The sequence below is a fragment of the Entelurus aequoreus genome, linkage group LG17, assembly GCF_033978785.1.
Source record: "Entelurus aequoreus isolate RoL-2023_Sb linkage group LG17, RoL_Eaeq_v1.1, whole genome shotgun sequence".
NCBI lineage: Eukaryota > Metazoa > Chordata > Actinopteri > Syngnathiformes > Syngnathidae > Entelurus > Entelurus aequoreus.
Window position 1 is genome coordinate 27,846,881 of NC_084747.1, and position 24,000 is coordinate 27,870,880.

Below are 24,000 nucleotides of genomic sequence, written 5' to 3' on the forward strand. Positions count from 1 at the left end.
CCCCCACTCGTGAACAAGACTCCGAGGTACTTGAACTCCTCCACTTGGGGCAAAAGCAATATGTGAATACTAAACAGTGCAGACAAAAAAAAGATTTGTATTGAACTCCTTAGCTGCCTTGTGAGTCACTTGGCCTTAAGAGCGCAACATTGAACGGCAGCGCCCTCTGCTGGCTACAGAACAGACTGACAAAGTGGTGTCACTTGCATGTTTATTTCAGCTCCAGTGTTACATACTGTAGCAGCCTTGTCAAAATGGTTGCATGTTATCACGACATTCATGTGGACAATTCGCCCGGTTGTTATCGCCGCTGCTTGTGCGTAAGAAGCAAAAAAGAGATTTTACATGTATAAAAAAAACAAAAAAAACATTAAATACAAATAAATCCTTACACAACCATCCTCCACTTATCTTGCACCTGGCGACCTGTCCTGATCTGTATAAGGGATTAGAATTATGTAGTGATGGTCATCGTAACTTGTATTCAAGAGTAGTGAAGGCAGCTGCTTAAAAAAAAAAAAACATTCCTATTTGCTGATGGGATATGTTGCATGTGCTAGTATGGCTTATAGAAAGTCTACACAAACAGATTGACAAAGAATCTCAAACATTCATCTGGATGGAAGAACCTAAAACGACAACAAAACATTTCCTCTTCGTTACTTGAGCAGGTTTTTCCAGCACATTTTAAAAAGGAAGAAACACGCACTCGTCACATTGTGGCTGTAAACGGAATAAAAAATAAGCCTCGATGTGCGGTGGAGGACAACGACTAATGGAGTGGATATGGCGGGTTAAAAAAGCGGATGCATAGAAAAATACCACTCTATTTAATACCGTGTCTTTGGTGGGTTAATAAGATACAGCCTTCTGTACAAAATCTACACAAGCAAACACTCCAAAATGGCTTTTCCTGCCCATAGTGGGAGGAATGTCTAAAAAAATAAAAATAAAAATAAAAAGAGTAAAAAGGTATATTTCCATGTTTCATATATGGTCTGAAATGTAAATGTTGACTAACAGCTCACTGGGAAGGTCAGTGTATTTGACCAGCTCATAGCTGCCCTCGGTCTAGCAGACTAGATTGTGCGTGATTCAACAGTGAGCCTTTGCTTCAAATGGAAACAAATCAAAAAGATTAAAGAGGCACTTGGAAGATAAGATTCCTACTTTCCATGGGGGTGAAAAGAAAGGTTTGTTGACAATAAATACGAAGGAAGCGGCATTGTGTTTCTTCACTCCATGAAAATACGAGCCTGGCGAATAAATAAATAGCCCGGATGAAGAATGCTGAACTTCATTTGCTTTTGAAGGCGACTCCTCCCGACTTGACGACCCGGAGAAATGTTACTTTTTTGTTACTTCCTCGGAGGTTCGCTCGCCCTTTAAAAGACGCGGGTCGCGCTTTGTCATGAAGTACTTGAAGAACTCGTACACGGACCAGGCGATGGCGGTGGAGGGCATCTGGTAAATGACCCGGGCCTGCATCCCTTTGAAGAAAGCCCCCGGCCCGCCCAGCTTGTACACCGCCCTGAAGGCGTTGGCCATGCCGCTCAGGTGGCCGCTGACGTTCACGGAGCTGAGCGCCACGTTCTCCTGCGTGTTGAGCAGCGTCTTGCAGACGTCCAGCGGCGTGGTGACGGCGGCGGAGATGGCGCCCGCCGCCGCCCCCGACGCGATGTGGCTGCCGGGGTGGTAGTGTCTGTGGGGGTTGAGCCATTCCTGCATGGTCTCGTAGGTGATGAAGTGGACGGCCTGGAAGGGGACGTTCATGGTCAGCTGTGTGCTGTAGCTGCGGTAGAAGGCGCCCGCGCCCTCCGTGCGCGTCACCGTCCTCACGCAGTCCCAAAGTCCACGATAGGGCGACTTGTACATTTGCATCCTCTGCTTCACCACTGGGTTGTGCATGACGACAGGGAACACATTTAGGAGGAGAACACTTGGGGATATGGAGAGACCACCACCTCCTTTTAAGTTTTGTGTCATTACTGCAATACCCACTCACTTTATCACACCCAGAATCTGATGAGACCTGGGGCCGTACTTATCAAGCTTCTTAGAGTGCCATTTTACACTTAAGTCCTGAGAATTTGCGAAATTTAGTCCTACTCTCAAACTTAAGAATAAAAGCTTTTTATCAACGTTCTTAAGTATAAGAATCACTCCTACTCTCCACGATATTTAAGAGACCTTCAGAGGTGTCCTAAGTGGTTAGGAGTTGCCAGCAGGGGATGGCACTGAGGCGAGAGAGACTTGCGCGAACGTTCAGGGAACGGAACAATGTTTTTGTTTTTTTTGATGATGAGCAGCTGATCAAACGGTATCATTTAGACAGAGCGGATATTATTTTTGTCACAGATTTAATACTTTTCGATTCCTTGTTGATTTCTGCATGTGTCTGCAGTGGGCTAGTATATATAGAGCCACCCACACTAGTTTCAAATTAGTTGCCTAATTAATGAATTGGAAAGAAAATGTTATGACAGTAGCGTATGTGTGTGGCCGTGAGGTGAGTGACGTCAGTGAGTGTGTGGGCGATAGAAGAGAGGGAGCGGTAGCGTGAGTGCCGGCGGGGACTAGTTTGTTTTGTATTATTTTGTAGTTTATTGTCAAAATATACACTCCCATTGTCCACTTAAATATTTCCAAGATATTTCTTTATTCTTAGACAACGGATTCCCTTCCGTGGTTGGTCATTTCTATGGACACAGAAATGACGTCACCTAAAATTCCGTTTACGGCACATAGTAATGTCGTAATTCAGCTCTGAGTGTGACACTTAAGATTCAGTCCTACACTTCGCTGAAAGTGTGAGTAAGACGCTTGATAACTAACTTTTAAGTGCAGCTTTCAGCGAATAATTTATTTACTCTTAAGTCAACTCTTAGCAGACTTCTTAGGAGTAATTCTAAGAAGCTTGATAAGTACGGCCCCTGGTCATTTAGCATCCACATAAGTTGTGAGCACTATTATGTATATTACATGTAGGACTGTACTGCTTGGAGCTGTGTGGATTATGTTGAAGACCCCTAAATATGATATAATAACTCTGACAGTGTCAATCAAACCTGTGCACCATTATATGATTTGTGTTTTACAAATACAGGCACGGAACATATAAAGGGATATTTTGTGACATGGATATCAGTAAAGTTATCAATCAGGGCACAAACATTACATTTTGAATGATTTCAGAAAGATGTGTTAAAGGGGAACTGCACTTTTTTTTTTTAATTTTGCGTATCGTTCACCATCATTATGAAAGACATAACAGATGAATTTTTTAATGCATTCTAACTTGGAAATAAAAGTCTGCTTACAGTGGAGCCAATGGCCGCTTCACTACCATAACATCCAATAAATTACCATTAAAAAAAAAGAGCCAACAATACTCCGTTTACATTTGGTGACTTGAATATTAACAAGTATTAGTGATATTGGGGATAGGTTAATTGGCAACACTAACCGTTTTGTTTTGTTATTTCCAATAGTGCCGTGTTTGTGTGTGTTTTCTTCTCTATCTTTTTTTATTTATATAAACTGCGTATGAAAAGTGTTCTATAAATAAAGTTTGATTGAAACTAATGTAAAGTATCCAAACAACAGAAGAATAAGTGATTATTACATTTTAACAGAAGTGTAGATAGAACATGTTGAAACAAAGTAACCAGATATTAACACTAAATGAACAAGTAGATTAATAATACATTTTTACAGCTTGTCCTTCATAATTGTGACAAAATAATAGAATGATAAATGACAATATGTTACTGCATATGTCAGCAGACTAATTAGGAGCCTTTGTTTGTTTACTTACAACTAAAAGACAAGTTGTCTAGTATGTTCACTATTTTATTTAAGGACAAACTTGTTCTTCGATTGCAATAAGAAACATATGTTTAACGTACTGCAAGATTTTTTTTGTTAAAATAAAGCCAATAATGCAATTTTTTTGATCCGCTTTAATTAGAAAATTATCCAAATACATTTTGGTAACGGTACCAAAATATTGGTATCGGCACAACCCGAGTAATGAAAATATCAGACAAACAGAAGAAGTCTGGAGCTTAAGTCAGAGAAGTTTCTTCAGCGTAAAAATTATGACTGAAGTGGTGAAGCTGTATTTTCATTTTCGCTTAAAGTTTCTTGAGTTTATTTCAGAAAATGATATACTAATATTTATTATCAATTGTGTTTATTTATTTTAGCACTGTGTAAATGGTATATATATTGACTTTTCATTTTTAAGAGTCTCTACTTTTGCAGTGTTTATTTTTGTAATCAGCCTGATATAATATTTATGATTAACACAGGGTTGCATATCATTTGACAAGGTTGTAAACTGTAAGTAAGTCATGTATAATTATTGTATACGACTAAAATCAAGACTAAGATTACTGAGTCAGTGTTAATATTTGAGTGGGTCCAGTCCCCTCTGTAGTGGAAAAGTTGGGCCCAGAAGTCGAAAAGGTTCAGAACACCTATATGAATTCTAAGCGGCGCATAAAATGTATTATAAACTCTTCACTTAAGTGTGATGTCGTATTCAACTTCAATAATTCCTACATATAAACATAACATGCACTTACCTGTCCTTTACCCTAGTATATTTAACACAGCATCATACTATCTGTATTCTATATATGTGGATTTTGAATTTCAATATTTGTGGTATCATCCAAAACTAATGTAAAGTATCCAAACAACAGAAGAATAAGTTATTATTACATTTTAACAGAAGTGTAGATAGAACATGTTGAAACAGAAAGTAACCAGATATTAACAGTAAATGAACAAGTAGATTAATAATCAATTTTTAAAGCTTGTCCTTCATAATGTTGACAAAATAATAGAATGAGAAATGACACAATATGTTACTGCATATGTCAGCAGACTAATTAGGAGCCTTTGTTTGTTTACTTACTACTAAAAGACAAGTTGTCTAGTAGGGTTGTGAACGATAAACCGATGCGACCGAGTATTCGATTCAACAAGTGAGCGATTAGATTGCATCGGTAGCAGACTCCTCAATCAATGCGAATAATCCATGAATTCCTAGCTGAATCGGTTATAGAGTCATGGATCGGTTATCGCGAGACTTTGCATGGGTTGGCTAGATTACAATATGCGTCAGCGTCTCTAAAACAACGCGAGAGCTGAAGCTACTCGCCAAACGCGGTAGCCGCCCAGCTGGTATTAGCACGAGTGATAAACAAGAGACAACACGGAAAATGAATGTGGAGGAGAACGAAAGCGTCAGTCTGACCGAAGGTGATAATGGACCAAGAAAGATTTTTTTTAAAAACACTACAGTGGTGGAAAGAGCAGCAGGACTTGCCACTGCTGTCATCTCTCGCTAAAAGACACCTCTGCATCCCGGTGTTGTGCCGGGAAACGCACCCCTGCCGTAAAATGCACCCCCTGACGCGGGAGCGCGCTTACGTCACTCGTCTTGAAAAGTATATCTAAACTCGGCTGTAATGACCGAAGTGGCTGAAATCGCCTCTTTTAAATCGCCTCTTTCGGCATAAAAAAGTACATAAAGTGAAATAATCCAAGTTTTCTTTACTTGTGGATGGATTACAAATTGTGAGCCTTTAATGATTTCGCCGTCATTCAAGTGGCTGAAATCGCCTCTTTCGGCATAAAAAAGTACATAAAGTGAAACACACGGAATCTGAACGGGTGTTCAGTACTGCGGGAGACATTGTTCACACAAAACGTAGTCTGCTCAAACATGAGCATGTGGATCAGTTGATTTTCCTTAAAAAAATCTGCCCTCCAAAAAAACAGAGGACAGTGATGATGAAAATGCACAGGCATAGTGTAAGTGAACTACTGCTTTTTGACCTGGGAAACGGTACCTCTCACACAGTAGTTTGATTTTTCTTTTTACATATGTACTTATTTTCTCTATTCTTTTACACAAAGCACTTGTCACTGTGCTCATTGTTGCCACATTTTGAGATGTGTACTAGGTGTGTAACTTGTTTACATTGTAATGTTGCACCTTTGTTACCTACCTCTAGTGTTCAAAACTATGCTCAGGCTGAAATATTGCACTTTGTTGTTACTATTCTGTGCTACTTTTACCTCTGGAGTTCCCATCCTACAATTCAGCCAGACTTTTTTTGGTCCATGTCTAAAAATAAATACATTGACATGTGATTTTGTTGTTCTGTATTTTTTGCCAGTGCCGTAAAGCCACAATGCTTGGGGATTTGGAGTCTTGAATATTAACCGTCAAATCGACTCGTATGGTTCGGAATCGAATCTAATCGAACCGGTCTGTAATAAAAGGATATCGTTTTTTAATCGAATCGTAACCTGTGTATCTAGATACATATCGAATCGTTTATCAGAGAGAGATGTGCAACCCTATTGTCTAGTATGTTCACTATTTTATTTAACGACAGAATTGTTCTTCGATTGCAATAAGAAACATATGTTTAATGTACGGCAAGATTTTTTTGTTAAAAATAAAGCCAATAATGCAATTTTTGTGATCCACTTAAATTTGAAAATTATCCAAATACATTTTGGTAACGGTACCAAAAGTATTGGTATCGGCACTACCCGAGTAATGACAATATCAAACAAACAGAAGAAGTCTGGAGCTTAAGTCAGAGAAGTTTCTTCAGCGCAAAAATTATGACTGAAGTGGTGAAGCTGTATTTTCATTTTCACTTAAAGTTTCTTGAGTTTATTTCAGAAAATTCTATACTAATATTTATTATCAATTCTGTTTATTTATTTTAGCACTGTGTAAATTGTATGTACATTGATTTTCCATTTTTAGGAGGTCTCTACTTTTGCAGTGTTTATTTTTGTAATCAGCCTAACCTAAGCCTTGATAATAATAATTGTGATTAACACAGGGCTACATATCATTTGACAAGGTTGTAAACTGTAAGTAAGTTATGTATGATTATTGTATACGACTAAAATCATATAAACATTATAACATGCACTTACCTGTCCTTTACCCTAGTATATTTAACTCATCTGTATACACAGCATCATACTATTTGTATTCTATATAAGTGGATTTTGAATTTCACAATACAAGTCTATTCTTGTACCAAAAATATTAGGTTTGTATTTACTTTTGATGGACTATTAGTTGTGTGTGGATTTGTGCTTACCTTCTGCAGGGTTCATGATGGCATCATGGAGGACAGTGGCCACACTGCCAGCAATACCTGGGAGAAAGAAAAAAAAGCGTGTAGTCCTTTTGTTAAGAGAGTTTATATTTTATAATTCAATGTTGGAAGATTTAGGGTCAGCGGTCGTACCGTTGGCCAGATGGCTATTGCCTCCATTTTGAATGGTGTCACTTAGGGAGCGCTTGACTCGTTCATAGCAGGCAAAGTAAAGCGCGTGGGCGGGACCGGCGCCCATCATGGTGATGTTGAGACCCCTGAGCGGTCTGAAGAAGCCCTCCGTGCGGATGATCCTTTTCAGGGCTTCGTACACACCTCTATACTGGGCGTTGGGGTCGGGCTGCAGGCTCTGCATCCTTGTCTGGAAACATAAAAAATAACCTAATATTATTTACAATTCACTTTATTTGGTTTCACATATTTCTAACACAGTGTTGGCGCTAGGAATTTTCAAAAGTCACCAAGTCATAAAAAAATGCGGTCCCACAGTAAACTTTTGGGGTCCCACTTTTTTGTAAGCGTCTTGAAAACAAATGATAAATGTATGCATTATCCTGTTATATCTCACATTTTATATTGTGTTTTGGAAAAAGGTTGTCATGAACGTTACTTAATTCATTAAAAAGATAACACAAAAGAAAACAAATGTTAATGCATACGTAAATGTATTCAGTTATAAACATTCATTCACTTTCTTCTTTCCTTCATGGTTCTAAACTTTACCGCTGCCGGTAGTATTTTCTATATTTTCATTTAATAAGTTTTAGGTGTATTTATTTCAGTATAAAAGAGTAAAAAGTTTTTTGCTTGGGTCATGAAATGATGATAATGGTATGCCAGGGCATACATGCATCATTTATTTAACGCTTAAATCTCTAGAGTCTACATCAACTTCAGATCTATCCCTCAATTCTAAGTTTTTGTTTTTGTTTTTTAATGTTGTTTTTTGGGGGGGTTTTCTGCCCTTTTTGTCAAAGAAAACTATGTTTTTTTATGGCAAACACAAAATATGCAACATTTTCCAGAAAAAATGTTTTTCAAAGTGGAATATTTGATGTGAGCCTCTAGGATAGGTCAATAATTCATAAAAACATTGATTTTGATTCAATATTATGTTTTCAGCAATAACTGTTTTAAAGAAAAAAACAGCTTGGTTTTATTAGTCAACATTGCAACTTTTTCTAAATTACTTTTCACCTGTAAGCTTTTTTTATTCCACTTTTGTTATGTTTTTGTTTATTTTAATTGTATTTTTAGAATGTGCTGTGGGCCTTTAAAACATTAGCTGCGGGCCGCAATGGCCTCCGTTGCACACTTTTGACACCCCTGCTATATATAATAAAAAAATTAATCTGATAAGTCTATGGATAAAAAGCAGAGCCTGAGAATGAGAGAATGAGAATGAGAATGGACTTTATTGTCATTATATTTGCATTAGGGCTGCAACTAACGATTAGTTTGATAATCGATTAATCTGTCGATTATTACTTCGATTAATCGATGAATAATCGGATAAAGGAGACAAACTACATTTCTATCCTTTCCAGTATTTTATTGGGAAAAAACAGCATACTGGCACCATACTTATTTTGATTATTGTTTTTCAGCTGTTTGTACATGTTGCAGTTTATAAATAAAGGTTTATAAAAAAAATTAAAAATTTGCCTCTGCACATGCGCATAGCATAGATCCAACGAATCGATGACTAAATTAATCGCCAACTATTTTTACAATCAATTTTAATCGATTTAATCGATTAGTTGTTGCAGCCTTAATTTGCATATTATGAGATTAAGGACTCCAATTTAAGGTGCGGTAGTGGGAACAAATATGGGCTGAAAATAAATTACACAAGAGGTAATAAAGATAAAACTAAGAATTGAAATAGACTACTATTCTAGACTACTATACTACTGGCGACGCATGCGTGTTTATCATAACGCACAGTCAGCATCTCTGCTTCAGTAAACAATGACGGTGATGATGTCACTTGCTAACTTGTTAGCCACTTCTCCAATAGACTCCTTTTGAACACTCCTCGCACATTAACACTTCAAAAGGCACATGCCCCGGTTATCTTCTCCAAAGTCACGACACTGACATTGTCTTTGTGACAGCGCGCTCGCTCCCGCCGTCAGGTGCAGGTGCGTCCTCGCTCTCCTGGCCAGAGAGAGAGAGAGAGAGACGGGCCGGTCCTCAAGTGACGGCGTGATAAGAGCGCACTGTCACAATAAACAAAACAAAACACTGGCGGAAAACGATAATCGATAAAAAAACAAGCAAACTGGAGTTTTGACCCGGAGAATGCAGGGTCAGTAAAAAAAAACTTCCGGAAATGCGCGATCAGTAAAAAGACACAAAAAGTGCGTTAACGCCAACACTGTAACACGCAAGCTGCAAACCCTCTACTTAATGTATTTTCCGGACTATAAAGCACACTAAAAATCCGGACTATAAGGCGCACTTAAAATCCTTTATATTTCTCGAAACTCGATAGCACGCCTTATAACCTTATAATGTAAGGAAGCCTCATTGCTTTAGTAGCATTGGACGGGGTGAAGATGGTCTTAAGTTGGAGGTGTCATGAAAAGCCGTCACTCTGTTTGGTCATAGCCAATTTTAATGATAACGATTATTTTGATCACCCCATTTGCACGTGATTGAAGGGTATTCTTAGTAAACAGCCATACATGTCACACTAAGGGTGGCTGTATGATCGACGCCAACACTGTCATAAACATGTGCCACATTGTGAAACTACGCTAAACAACAATGACAAACACATTTCGGGAGAATTTTTGCACCGCAACACAACATAAACACAACATAACAAATACCCAGATTTCCCTGCAGTACCAACTCTTCACCGAAGTACATGTCAAACTACTTTCATGACCGCCATAACCACAACACCAGGGGGAGCTCCACTAACCACGTTAAACCCAGATTCCGATCTAACAAAGGTCTTAACTCATTCTCCCTCTATGCCACATCAATATGGAATGCACTCCCAACAGGTGTAAAAGAAAGGGCATCTCTATCCTCCTTCAAAACCGCACTAAAACGACACCTCCAGTCAACCTCAACCCTTGACTAACACCCTCCCCCTTCCACATCCCACCTCCCCGGATTGTAAATAACCAAATGTAAATAATCAAATGTATATACTCGTTCTTATGCTTTCTGAACTCACTATGTTCACTGCTCGCTGTACATATCCTACCAAGTCAGACCTACACTGTTTCAATGTCCATTTCTCTGATGATGCAATTGTTGATGACTGAAGTGCTGATATCAACCAAACCCTCCTCATCCCACCCCCCGGATTGTAAATATTATACATAATGTAAATAATTCAATGTATATACTCTGATGATTAACTTGTGGGATGACTGTATTATGCTGATAGTATATATTTGTACCATGAATTGATTTACGTGGACCCCGACTTAAACAAGTTGAAAAACTTATTCGGGTGTTACCATTTAGTGGTCAATTGTACGGAATATGTACTGTACTGTGCAATCTACTAATAAAAGTTTCAATCAATCAATCAGGGACACTCTAAGCTATTGTATTTGCTACATGGATGTAATGATAAGTGTGACCAGTAGATGGCAGTCAAACATAAGAGACAAGTCTCCTAGTAAACAATACCAACATTTTAAATGTTCCATTGAGAATATAGAACATTACACACGGTGCTCAAAAACCTATCAAAATGTTTTAGTAATAAAGTTTTAGTGCCATTTCTAATATAAAGTAGTGTAAAGTTCTTACTTATATCTGTCAGTAAACTCGCCATGAAAGCGCTAAAACATGACGGCGTAGTGAGTTTACACCCTGGACAAATCCCCACCTCATCGCAGGGCCAACACAGATAGACAGACAACATTCTCTTATTATTATAATCAAATGACAGCAGTCATTTCCATGGGATGATTTTCTAATATAAGTGTTTAGGCCCACTTACAATGACAATAACAAAAAATATTGTTTTTCATGAACTGTGTACTTGTATTGTTTGTCTGGGTGGAGGTCCTGCTTTGGAAATAATTTGTACCCCTTTCAGACATTGCATTTAGTTCCCATTAAAACATTCACATGTTGCACAATGAGATGTAAGCAGGGGATCATGTGTACATTCCTGCAACTTCCTGTTTGTTAAAAAATATATTTTTATTAGTGTTTATTTAATATACTAACAGCATTTCATGATTAATACTTATAAATTGATTCCTAATAAATGACACTAGAATAAGCACACATTTAATTGGTAAATCATAGTGTAACGACCTGGAATGACACGTTATGTGTGGTGTTGGGTGTTGTCCGACTTTTTGTGTGGCTGTAAACGCATCACTGGCTAAGTGCCATATGTGCATGTGTTGGCGCAAGTGAGAAAGAGCGAGCGGCTGCTGTTGATATAACAAAGTTGCTTTTGGTCTGGTTTGTACTGCAGAAAATGACCAGTTTGCTAGATTTCTTTTTTTTTTACTAATGTTTTGGTGATGTGTTTATGGCCGACAATAAAGAGTTTTGCTCAGTAAAGTGATCGATGGAATTCATGTCCTCAAAGCGTCTCGACAGACGTTACAATATTTGAACAATGATGACGAAAACTGTTTTCTCTGTCGTGTCCGTGTCGTGTCGAAAATTGTTATGCGCTTATGTTTTTATTTGATTTTGTGCGTGGCATAGATTTGCTGTGCTCTGAGGACGCTTGAGCAGCGCGCAATTGCACAGGCGCGCACCTTAGAGGGAACGTTGATTAGGACCTACTGTTTTAGCGCGCTGAAGTAGACAATCAATATATATAGCAAAAAACACGTAATCGATATCAATTAAAAAATGTTTCTATGTTTACATTTTCACACTTTTTTCTTACAATTTATTAAGCATTCCTTACATATTCCAAAATGTTGCACCTTTCATTTTTAGAGATTATATTTAAGTGTTTTTACATTGATTGTTTTCCATGCTAGTGTTGACATTTCCTTTCCTTTCTGCCTTGATAGCTGAGTGGATTATAATCAGAGGAAGGTTACATTTGATATAAAAAAAGGTTTACATTTAATATATTTTTCTCCTGGGCCTTATTTTCCATAGGTCATAAACTCGACTGATATAAAACACTTATATCGTGATACACATCTGCGGTCCCCTCCAAGGTTTCTCATTGTTATCCCATTGGGTTGAGTTTTTTCTTGCCCTGATGTGGGATCTGAGCCGAGGATGTCGTTGTGGCTTGTGCAGCCCTTTGAGACACTCGTGATTTAGGTCTATATAAGTAAACATTGATTGAATTTTACTTTGAAATTTTGAGTTTGAGTCGATGGTCACCTGCAGTGCGCCTGAAGTCTGAGGAGCCGCCACATGGTTGTGACAGCCAAGTGCTCCTCAGTCAGAAAGATGGTGGTCTTGTGAGTCTTTGTTTTATTTCACCATGCCAAGTTATCTGGACAGCACAAAGCGTGTTTTATTTGTGCGGAGATGAATCTTGGCCTGGCTCGGGAGTTGGCTTCTGTCTGCCTCGCCGTGTTCTGCTGCGTTTCCTTCCTTTTATGCGCTCAGGATAAAATACAGATGTGGGAAACTTGGGGCACATAAATGTTGGATGATGTGGAGTTTTGTTCATTTGTGCTACACAAATCACATTGTCCTTTGCAGTTGCTTTATCATTTGGATCTCTCAATTGGCGCCACTTTACCCAAATAACACACTTTGGGTGCGGGGGTTTAAGTGGATCTCAAGTTATGTGGCGTTCAAGCATCATTCAGTCCCAAACTTTTCCACTATCGTTCCATTCACTTTTACCGAAAAGCTCCAGGATGGCTCCCCACATATATGTTTCCATTCACCGGCTTCAATCATGCACTAACTTGTTGGTTCTACATCCACAAATCCTTGAACTTGCACTTAGCCATCTAACACAAATACTCGCAATTGCTGCAGACGTTCGTAATATCTGCTGAGAGCTAAACTCTGTGCGCACTGATCGCCAGCTGGTTGTGCTTGATCAATTCTGAACGGGTTGCACAGGTACTTTAGTTCCATTTAATATCTATGAATAGACCCCTCAAAAATTTAATCATTTAAAAAAGAGGCTGAAGTTTATGCATTTTGTATTAAATTAACATAACGTTAATATATTTCTACAAAACCCCAAAACCAGTGAAGTTGGCACGTTGTGTAAATGGTAAATAAAACCAGAATACAATGATTAGCAAATCCTTTTCAACTTATATTCAATTGACTGCAAAGACAAGATATTTCATGTTCCAACTGAGAAACTTCTAAGTTAACTCATTAACTTAGAATTTAATGGCAGCAACACATTGCAAAAAAGTTGGCAAAGGGGCATTTTTACCACTGTGTTACATGGCCTTTCCTTTTAACAACACTCAGTAAACGTTTGGGAACTGAGGAGACACATTTTTGAAGCTTTTCAGGTGGAATTCTTTCCCATTCTTGCTTGATGTACAGCTTAAGTTGTTCAAAAGTCCGGGGGTCTCTGTTGTGGTATTTTAAGCTTCATAATGCGCCACACATTTTCAATGAGAGACAGATCAGGACTACAGGCAGGCCAGTCTAGTACCCGCACTCTTTTACTACAAAGACATGCTGTTGTAACACGTGCAGAATGTGGCTTGGCATTGTCTTGCTGAAATAAGCAGGGGCGTCCATGAAAAAGATGTTGCTTGGATGGCAACATATTTTGCTCCAAAACCTGTATGTACCTTCAGCATCAATGGTGCCTTCACAGATGTTTAAGTTACCCATGTTTGGGCACTAATACACCCCCATACCATCACAGATGCTGGCTTTTGAACTTTGCGCTTATAACAGTCCGGATTGTTATTTTCCTCTTTGGTCCAGAGGACACAACGTCCACAGTTTACAAAAACAATTTGAAATGAGGACTCGTCAGACCGCAGAACACTTTTCCACTTTGCATCAGTCCATTTCAGATGAGCTTGGGCCCATCGAAGCCGTCAGTGTTTCTCGGTGTTGTTGATAGATGGCTTTGGCTTTGCATAGTAGAGTTTTTTACAGATGTAGCGACCAACTGTAGTTACTGACAGTGGTTTTATGAAGTGTCCCTGAGCCTATGTGGTGATATCCTTTACACACTGATGTCGCTTTTTGATGCAGTACCACCTGAGGGATCGAAGGGCCGTAATATCATCGCTTACGTGCAGTGATTTCTCCAGATTCTCCGAACCTTTTGAAGATATTACGGACCGTAGATGGTAAAATCCCTAAATTCCTTGCAATAGCTGGTTGAGAAATGTTGTTTTTAAACAATTTGCTCACACATTTGTTCACAAAGTGGTGACCCTCGTCCCATCCTTGTTTGTGAATGACTGAGCATTTCATGAGGCTGCTTTTATACCCAATCATGGCACCCACCAATGTTCCCAATTAGCTTGTTCACCTGTTCCAAATAAGTGTTTGATGAGCATTCTTTAACCTTTTTTGCCACTTGTGCCAACTTTTTTTTTTTTTACATGTTGCAGGATCAAATTCCAAATGAGCTAATATTTGCAAAAAATAACAATATTTAACAGTTCAAACGTTAAGTATCTTGTCTTTGCAGTCTATTCGATTAAATATATGTCAAAAAAGATTTGCAAATCATTGTATTCTGTTTTTATTTACGATATACACAATGTGCCAACTTCACTGGTTTTGGGTTTTGTAATAGCGCTGCCACGATTCATCGATTAATTCGTTAGAAAAAAAGGTTCAATATATATTCTGCTGTTTTAATTCATCGTTCAATGAGTGTATAATAAACATTGATAAAATTCAAAACCAAATGGAGTGCCCGGAACTTCAAATACGCAGACATTGTTTCTGCAAGAGCGTGGACAGGAGAGCAGTGGTTTGTGGTTGTTGCGATCTGTGTAGCGGTCAACAGTTTTTTTTTCGTTTTTTTTTATTAATGTACAAATGCTAAAAGTGAATGAAGGTTATGACGAGCAGAAATATTCTTGAAATACCAAATAAGGCTACGGGGTGTGTTTTTGTTTCATTACTCAATCGAACAAACTACTTCGTCACCAAAATAATCGATGGTTGCAACCCTTCTTTTTAAGACCTTCCGTGCTCATATTTACAACTTTTTTTACAAGTTCCATACATTCATTTTCTGCCGCTTGTCCCTCCCGGGGTCGCAGGGCGTCTGGAGCCTACCCCAGCTGCACTCAGGCAGAAGGCAGGATACACCCTGGACAAGTTGAGCTGTTTATTGAATTTAAGATTATTGGATTTTAGACTTTTGCAAAAACCAAGGGTAGCAGTGATAGCAAAATGCCATCCCAATAAAACTGTTATCTTTCTGTAATAAAGAAAAGTAGTACACGTTTCTTTTCTGGCTGCATAATACAACATGGCTGAAGTAAAAGTACGTTTTTTCCGTAAGTAAAATACACCTAAAATAAGTTGTGTTTGGTCTTTAGCACAAGCAGTAATCAGCCTTCGCTCCAGTGAATACAAGCGTGATCTGTTTACTGTAGGTTAGGGATGTAGCCATAAACGGTATTAATGATAAACTCTTGACGGTTAGTACTACCGCTTTAAATAAAAATTATCGAGAAAGCGTGATTGATAGCCGCACCTTGATAAACTCACGGACACACTGGCAATAGCTCGCTAGCCAAAATGCTAACATGCGTACAAGAAACATTACCGTCTTTCCCCATTAAGAAATGACATACCGTATTTTTCGGATTATAAGTCGCAGTTTTTTTTCATAGTTTGGCCAGGGGTGCGACTTATACGTACTCAGGAGCGACTTGTGTGAAATTTTTAACACGTTACCGTAAAATATCAAATAATATTATTTATCTCAGTCGCGTAAGAGAAGAAGCAAATGTCAGCAATCGCCACACACACGTCAACAATCGTCACACACACGTCAACCAATAAGAATTCGGCGGGGGCGGGTCATGGCAGAAGTGCATTGTGGGTCATGGCAGAAATGCATTGTGGGCCATGGGATGCTAACTGCTACTATGTCCGTAACTATTAAAATGGATCATTTCAACATTGGCGGTAACTTATAAAAACTGAGAAGGGCTGAACAAAAATGGCACCGAAAAGGAAATCATATACTGCAGATTACAAGCTGGACGTAGTGAAATATGCAGCAGAAAACGGCGATCGAGCAGCAGAAAGAAAGGAAGCGGCGCATACCAGGAGCGACAACGAGGAAGAAGATTTCATGGGATTTAGCGATCGGGAGTGACAGATTGTTTTGTAAACGTATAGCATGTTCTATATGTTATAGTTATTTGAATGACTCTTACCATAATATGTTACTTTAACATACCAGGCACGTTCTCAGTTGGTTATTTATGCCTCATATAACGTACACTTATTCAGCCTGTTGTTCACTATTCTTTATTTATTTTAAATTGCCTTTCAAATGTCTATTCTTGGTGTTGGATTTTATCAAATAAATTTCCCCCAAAAATGCGACTTATACTCGTGTGCGACGTATACACAGGGCTCGAATTTAACCACGGCACCCACGGCAACTGCCGCGACCGCCCTCGTCTTTCGCCGTAATGCCCCAAAAATTGACCAACATTTGCAGCAAGATCATGCCGGGACCGCCCTTGACTTTTTACTTGTTAATGGACATGTATAATGATAATCGCGATGGTTAATAATACCGTTTAATTTTTTAATTACCCAAAAACAGTCATTCATTAATGCATTTTCGGCAACACGAAGTCAGGAGCATGCGCACTAGCGTCGTTTGGCTTGATAATCATGGCGGAACACCCAACTGCGCCCAAGACCCAACCACCGGGCTGATGATTTTAGGTTATCCTGTGTAATCCTCCTTTTTCATAGTCTCATTTACTCTCTGTAAAGCACCAGCAAAACAGGCCCAGAGCATAATACTACCACCACTATGCTTGACGGTAGGCCTGGTGTTCCTGGGATTAAAAGGCCTCACCTTTTGTCCTCCAAACATATTGCTGGGTATTGTGGCCAAACAGCTCTTTTTTTTCATCTGACCACAGAACTTTCCTTCAGAAGGTCTTATCTTTGTCCATGTGATCAGCAGCAAACTTTAGACGAGCCTTAAGGTGTCGCTTCTGGAGCAAGGGCTTCCTTCTTGATGGTAGCCTCACAGTCCATGGCGATACAAAACGCGCTTGACTGTGGACACTGACACCTGTGTTCCAGCAGCTTCCAATTCATTGCAGACCTGCTTTTTGGTGCTTCTCGGTTGACTCTTGATCATCCTGAACCAATTTTCTCTCAGCAGCAAGTTGCGTTTTCTTCCTGATCGTGGCAGTGACAAAACTGTGCTATGCACTTTATACTTATGAACAATTGTCTGCACAGTTGCTCTTGGGACCTGAAGCTGCTTTGAAATGGCTCCAAGTGACTTTCTTGACTTGTTCAAGTCAATGATTCCTTTTTTCACATCTGTGCTAAGTTCCCTTGACGCGTCTGTAACCGAGTCTAATGACTGCATCACATGAGCCCTATTTAAATGGGCTCAGAGAAGTCAACAGGTGTCGTCAATCATAATCACTCACATGAAGTTAAGAGGCCATGCCATGAAGCTCATTTGATTTGATTGTAACTTTTCTACATCACCAAAATTGATCATGTATGTTGCTGTATGTATACTTTTGACCCAGCAGGTTTGGTCACATGTTCAGTAGACCCATAATAAATTAATAAAAGAACCAAACTTCATGAATGTTTTTGTGACCAACAAGTATGTGCTCCAATCACTCTATCACAAAAAAATACTAGTTGTAAAAATTATTGGAAACTCAAGACAGCCATTAAATTATGTCCTTTACAAGTGTATGTCAACTTTTGACCACGACTGTATATGTAACCCTTCCAGTAGGCTACTTACTAGAGGTGGGTAAAATAGATTCATAGATTATTTGTGTATGTTAAATAAAACTATACAGAGGGCTCTAAAATATGTAATTAGTGCTAATCTTCTCTAAACATTAGTTCTAAATTTGGTTCTAACCAACCATGGATTAGGTAACATTCTTTTAACGTTATGTCTTAGCTGGGTGAGCGCGGACAGAGCTATGCTAGCCGCGGCGCTAAGCTAGCTTGGATGCAAAGTAGTGAAACAAGAGATTTACAGCAGAGAGTAAACAGCGAGGAGGAGGAAATTAGCAAATAGATCAATAAGTCAGGAGAGACCATAATATCCACAAAGTACGGCAACACGTCCGTTAGCCACAGCTGTCATGGCGCAGAGAGACGACATGCGTCTTTGAGCCGCAAGCTTATGGCGGCCTGAACATTCTGTGGTCTTAGAAGGCACAACAATTAAATAGCGGATGCATGCTTGCAAAACTAGGACTGTTTGTTTATTTTTTCACTTAACAATTAGTTTGTTATAGTTTGTTATTGTTATGCATTGCATAATAAAGTAAGAGTCTTAATTGATAACATTGTTTTCCTTCTAGTTTTAGCACAGCCGCTGTTGGAAGCAAATCTATTTCGATGCTTATAAATCGTCGCTGTACCCATGATTACAAATGTGTAAGTCACGTTATTCAATACTGTATTCTTCCCGTGTTGAATGTCATCATGGTGGATAAAACATTTTCACACTCAATTAGAGAAAACAAATGTAAAATATGTCTACATATTTATGCCTGTGTTCACCACATTTGAAGTGGAGTGTTTTTTAACGTTATTAATGGCAGTTAAAAGGGAACATTCACAATGGGTGTGTCAGACCAGAACACATTTACTTTATTTCTTTATGCATTGTCATTTGTAATATACGGCAAGTACGAGGTGGCTAACGATGTAGCTAATGGGAGTAATCTATCGGGCCCATAAAGCCCTACGAAAACATCCAAAAACCGCTAACTCTCCATTTACATGTCATAACCTGCGTATTAACCAAGTATTAGAGACTTAGACTATGTCTACACTAAGCGGGATAACAAATAATTTAGCCTAAGCCACATTTCAGCCACACTAAACCAGCGTTTAAGGTCCCCCTCCTCGGACAATTTTTTACACGGGTAAGTGCGCCGTGTATATCTTGAATCTCCGGCACTTAGCTTTGTATGGACTCACTGATCGTTTACAAACATAGTTCGGAGAGGAAGGGACGCCAGAAAGACCACGCCCCACACAGGAAGTGACGTCAGAAAGAACGCGCCCCACACAGGAAGTGACGTCAGAAAGAACGCGCCCCACACAGGAAGTGACGTCAGAAAGAACGTGCCACAGCCAGCGTCATAATAAAGCGGTTTCGTAACTCGGAGGTAACCACTGGATATATAGAGGTGAGTCATCCAGACATGTGAAGTGAAGTGAATTATATTTATATAGCGCTTTTCTCTAGTGACTCAAAGCGCTTTACATAGTGAAACCCAATATCTAAGTTACATTTAAATCAGTGTGGGTGCTACCGGGAGCAGGTGGGTAAAGTGTCTTGCCCAAGGACAAAACGGCAGTGACTAGGATGGCGGAAGCGGGAATCGAACCTGGAACCCTCGAGTTGCTGGCACGGCCACTCTACCAACCGAGCTATGCCGCCCCAATGCTCGTGTTTCTCCTTCCGTCTGTACAGACGCTTGTGGAAATCACACATGAATACCTTAAGAGAAAGCGATTGCAGCTATTTGGGATACAACACTTCTCAGACGGCAAGAGAACTTTCCAATGTCCGGGTCAGCTGTGATTCTACTTAGCGAAAAACTTTGTCCATTTGTCGAAGGAGAGTCAACGAGAATGTGGGCTCCCCTGGATGTGATAAAAAAAGGTAGCGTGTGCTTTGTATTACCTGGCCGTCGAGGGAAAACTACGGAAAACGGCGAATGCTTTTGGACTGGCAAAGCAGACTGTATCAGTTATTGTCCGCCATGTATGTCACGGACTCAACGTCTAGGTCCAGAGTATATAAAGTCACCAAAAACGAATGGAGAATGAAGGTGAAGGCAAAAGAGTGAGGAGTGTCCTGACCAGATATCTAGATCCCTAGATTAATTGATGTAAAATGTTCTTTATTAAAGATTTGATTAATTGATGATGGCTCAGGTGTGATTCACTAGAATAGGGCCCCACAGCACACTGGATTCCAGTTAATTACAATCTACTTTCCCATCCTCACCTATGGTCATGAGTTTTGGGTTATGACCAAAAGGACAAGATCACGGGTACAAGCGGCCGAAATGAGTTTCCTCCGCCGGGTGGCGGGGCTCTCCCTTAGAGATAGGGTGAGAAGCTCCGCCATCCGGGAGGAGCTCAAAGTAAAGCCGCTGCTCCTCCACATCGAGAGGAGCCAGATGAGGTGGTTCGGGCATCTGGTCAGGATACCACCCGAACGCCTCCCTAGGGAGGTGTTTAGGGCACGTCCGACCGGCAGGAGGCCACGGGGAAGACCCAGGACACGTTGGGAAGACTATGTTGGGCTGGCCTGGGAACGCCTCGGGATCCCCCGGGAGGAGCTGGACAAAATGGCTGGATATTGTTCAGATAAGTTAAATTTAAGAACTTGCACACAAAGCAACACTGGAGGTGACTATGATGTGTGCATTTTCCGCGCATGCATATTAGGTCGCGTTGCGCTGGCTGACGGAGGAGGTGAGGGGGTCTTAAATGACCATTGTGTGTATGTGTGTGGACAAGGATAAAGTTAGGTGGGATTTAACCTGGATAACCTTAGCCGGCTTAGTGTAGAAGGGGCCTTAGACTTCCTTTGTCATTCAAATTTGAACTTTACAGTACAGATAAGAGCAAAATGTTGTTGCATTAGCTCGTGGTAGTGCAGGATAAAAGAGCAATAAGGTGCAGAGTGTTTGCATTTATAAAAGCAGGTGCCGATATAAATAAATAGATTATTGTACAGATAAATATATTGCACTTTTGCATATACATCCACGGTTACGGAAGTGTTATATTGTCTTTATAGTCCAGCGAGTTTTTTGGGGGAATTGTAGGGATTATTATGATGCGTTCAAGAGTCTTATGGCCTGAGGGAAGAGGCTGTTACAGAACCTGGAGGTTCTGCTACCGAGGCTGCGGAACCTCTTTCCAGAGTCCAGCAGTGAAATTAGGGATATTGTTATTATAAGCGCTAACGCCGAGAGACTACTTTTAGCCGCGCCGTGATCACAGAGCGGTAACTAGCTTATGCAGCTATTGACATACAGAGCTGCTATACATGTATACTGTTGGTTTGTTTATAGTTGTATGCCTCTCACTTGTAGGGCTGTACACCGAGTACCGGTATTTTTTGGTACCAGGTCCTAATTAGGACCGCGAAGATTCTGGATTAATGATACTGCAATCGGTATTTTCTGTTCCGGCTGACCCACGTAATTATGACACGTCACATTCAGTTCAGCTGCCACTGCTACACATTAAAGGCCTACTGAAACCCACTACTACCGACCACGCAGTCTGATAGTTTATATATCAATGATGAAATCTTAACATTGCAACACATGCCAATACGGCCGGGTTAACTTATAAAGTGCAATTTTAAATTTCCCGCTAAACTTTCGGTTGAAAACGTCTATGTATGATGACGTATGCGCGTGACGTCAATGGTTGAAACGGAAGTATTCGGACACCATTGTATTCAATACAAAAGGCTCTGTTTTCATCGCAAAATTCCACAGTATTCTGGACATCTGTGTTGGTGAATCTTTTGCAATTTGTTTAATGAACAATGAAAACTGCAAAGAAGAAAGCTGTAGGTGTGATCGGTGTATTAGCGGCTGGCTGCAGCAACACAACCAGGAGGACTTTTTGAGTTGGATAGCAGACGCGCTATCCGACGCTAGCCGCCGACCGCATTGATGATCGGGTGAAGTCCTTCGTCGCTCCGTCGATCGCTGGAACGCAGGTGAGCACGGGTGTTGATGAGCAGATGAGGGCTGGCTGGCGTAGGTGGATAGCTAATGTTTTTAGCATAGCTCTGTGAGGTCCCGTAGCTAAGTTAGCTTCAATGGCATCGTTAGCAACAGCATTGTTAAGCTTCGCCAGGCTGGAAAGCATTAACCGTGTAGTTACAGGTCCATGGTTTAATAGTATTGTTGATTTTCTGTCTATCCTTCCAGTCAGGGGTTTATTTCTTTTGTTTCTATCTGCATTTAAGCCCGATGCTATCACATTAGCTCCGTAGCTAAAGTGCTTCGCTGATGTATTGTCGTGGAGATAAAAGTCACTGTGAATGTCCATTTCGCGTTCTCGACTCTCATTTTCAAGAGGATATAGTATCCGAGGTGGTTTAAAATACAAATCCGTGATCCACAATAGAAAAAGGAGAAAGTGTGGAATCCAATGAGCCCTTGTACCTAAGTTACGGTCAGAGCGAAAAAAGATACGTCCTGCACTGCACTCTAGTCCTTCACTCTCACGTTCCTCATCCACGAGTCTTTCATCCTCGCTCAAATTAATGGGGTAATCTTCGCTTTCTTGGTCCGAATCGCTCTCGCTGCTGGTGTACACAATGGGGAAATGTGAGGAGCCTTTCAACCTGTGACGTCACGCTACTTCCGGTACAGGCAAGGCTTTTTTATCAGCGACCAAAACTTTATCGTCGATGTTCTCTACTAAATCCTTTCAGCAAAAATATGGCAATATCGCGAAATGATCAAGTATGACACATAGAATGGATCTGCTATCCCCGTTTAAATAAAACAATTTCATTTCAGTAAGCCTTTAAAATCAGCTTGCAATAATGACAAATAAGGAAGCGACACCACACAAAAGTTAGTAACGCAACAATATTTCCTCCTCAAAACTTCTTCAAAGTCGGTTTGAAGTGAAGGCACTTTACTCACGACCGCGTTTTATAAACCGTCCTCCTAGCAATCCATTAATCCACAGGCCAATATTAATCCACTCAAAAAAGTGAAATAAACGTAATATAATAATCCATTAAGTTGCTTCGAGGCAAGTTTGCATCCACTGATTTACTGGTTGCTGCTGACATCAATCCACTGCGCCGTCTTTGCGCGTCATTATAACACATTTTGCTTAAACATGTTTCAGTTCCTTCTGTGTGTAAAGAAATGGGAAACTGTCATATAACCACATGCTTCAAAGACACGAAAATAAGAAGTTCCTTCTGTCTTTTGATTACAAACTGGACCACTTGCTTACTGAGTCTTTTTATTGCGATAAAACGCACATACATCGGTACCACAACAATCAGTGGTTTCCCTTTATGCAACATGAACAAAAATAATTCCATCAATCCATCCATTTTCTACAGCTTGTCCCGTTCGGGGTCGCTGGAGCCTATCTCAGCTGCATTCGGGCGGAAGGCGGGGTACACCCTGGACAAGTCGCCACCTCATCGCAGGGCCAACACAGATAGACAGACAACATTCACACTCACATTCACACACTAGGGCCAATTTAGTGTTGCCAATCAACCTATCCCCAGGTGCATGTCTTTGGAGGTGGAAGGAAGCCGGAGTACCCGGAGGGAACCCCCGCAGTCACGGGGAGAACATGCAAACTCCACACAGAAAGATCCCGAGCCCGGGGTTGAACTCAGGACTTCCTATTGTTACAAAATGCACACCCACAAAAGATGCTAATTGATCATATTGATTTATAATGTGGATGTGTGTGGTCTTTACAAGAAGATGACATAACTGCATTTCACCTCGCATTACACACATAGTTGACTTAAAAAACAGCTTTTGATAAAACTTTCCTGCTCTTATATGTTACAGTGATCATGTTAGAGGTGTTCAATCTCTTGTGCTAATATAAACGATAATTAAAATGTATATTTTCACATTATTTTCACTAATTACATATAGTACCAATAAGACTACTGATAAATATAGAT

General features: G+C 40.0%; 1 protein-coding gene across 2 annotated transcripts in view; it reads right to left on the bottom strand.

The window, feature by feature from the left end:
• Window positions 1-197: 197 nt before the first annotated feature.
• The window catches only part of slc25a37 (solute carrier family 25 member 37), a 35,146-nt gene continuing 11,343 nt past the window's right edge, over window positions 198-24,000 (bottom strand). For both annotated transcript variants that reach the window (XM_062025425.1, XM_062025426.1), the window contains exons 2-4: window positions 7,296-7,524; window positions 7,146-7,202; window positions 198-1,895 (exon numbers count right to left, since the gene is read on the bottom strand). In XM_062025425.1, coding sequence (XP_061881409.1) covers window positions 1,348-1,895; window positions 7,146-7,202; window positions 7,296-7,524 — 834 coding nt within the window. In that variant the 3' untranslated portion in view covers window positions 198-1,347. The remainder of the gene's footprint in view (window positions 1,896-7,145; window positions 7,203-7,295; window positions 7,525-24,000) is intronic.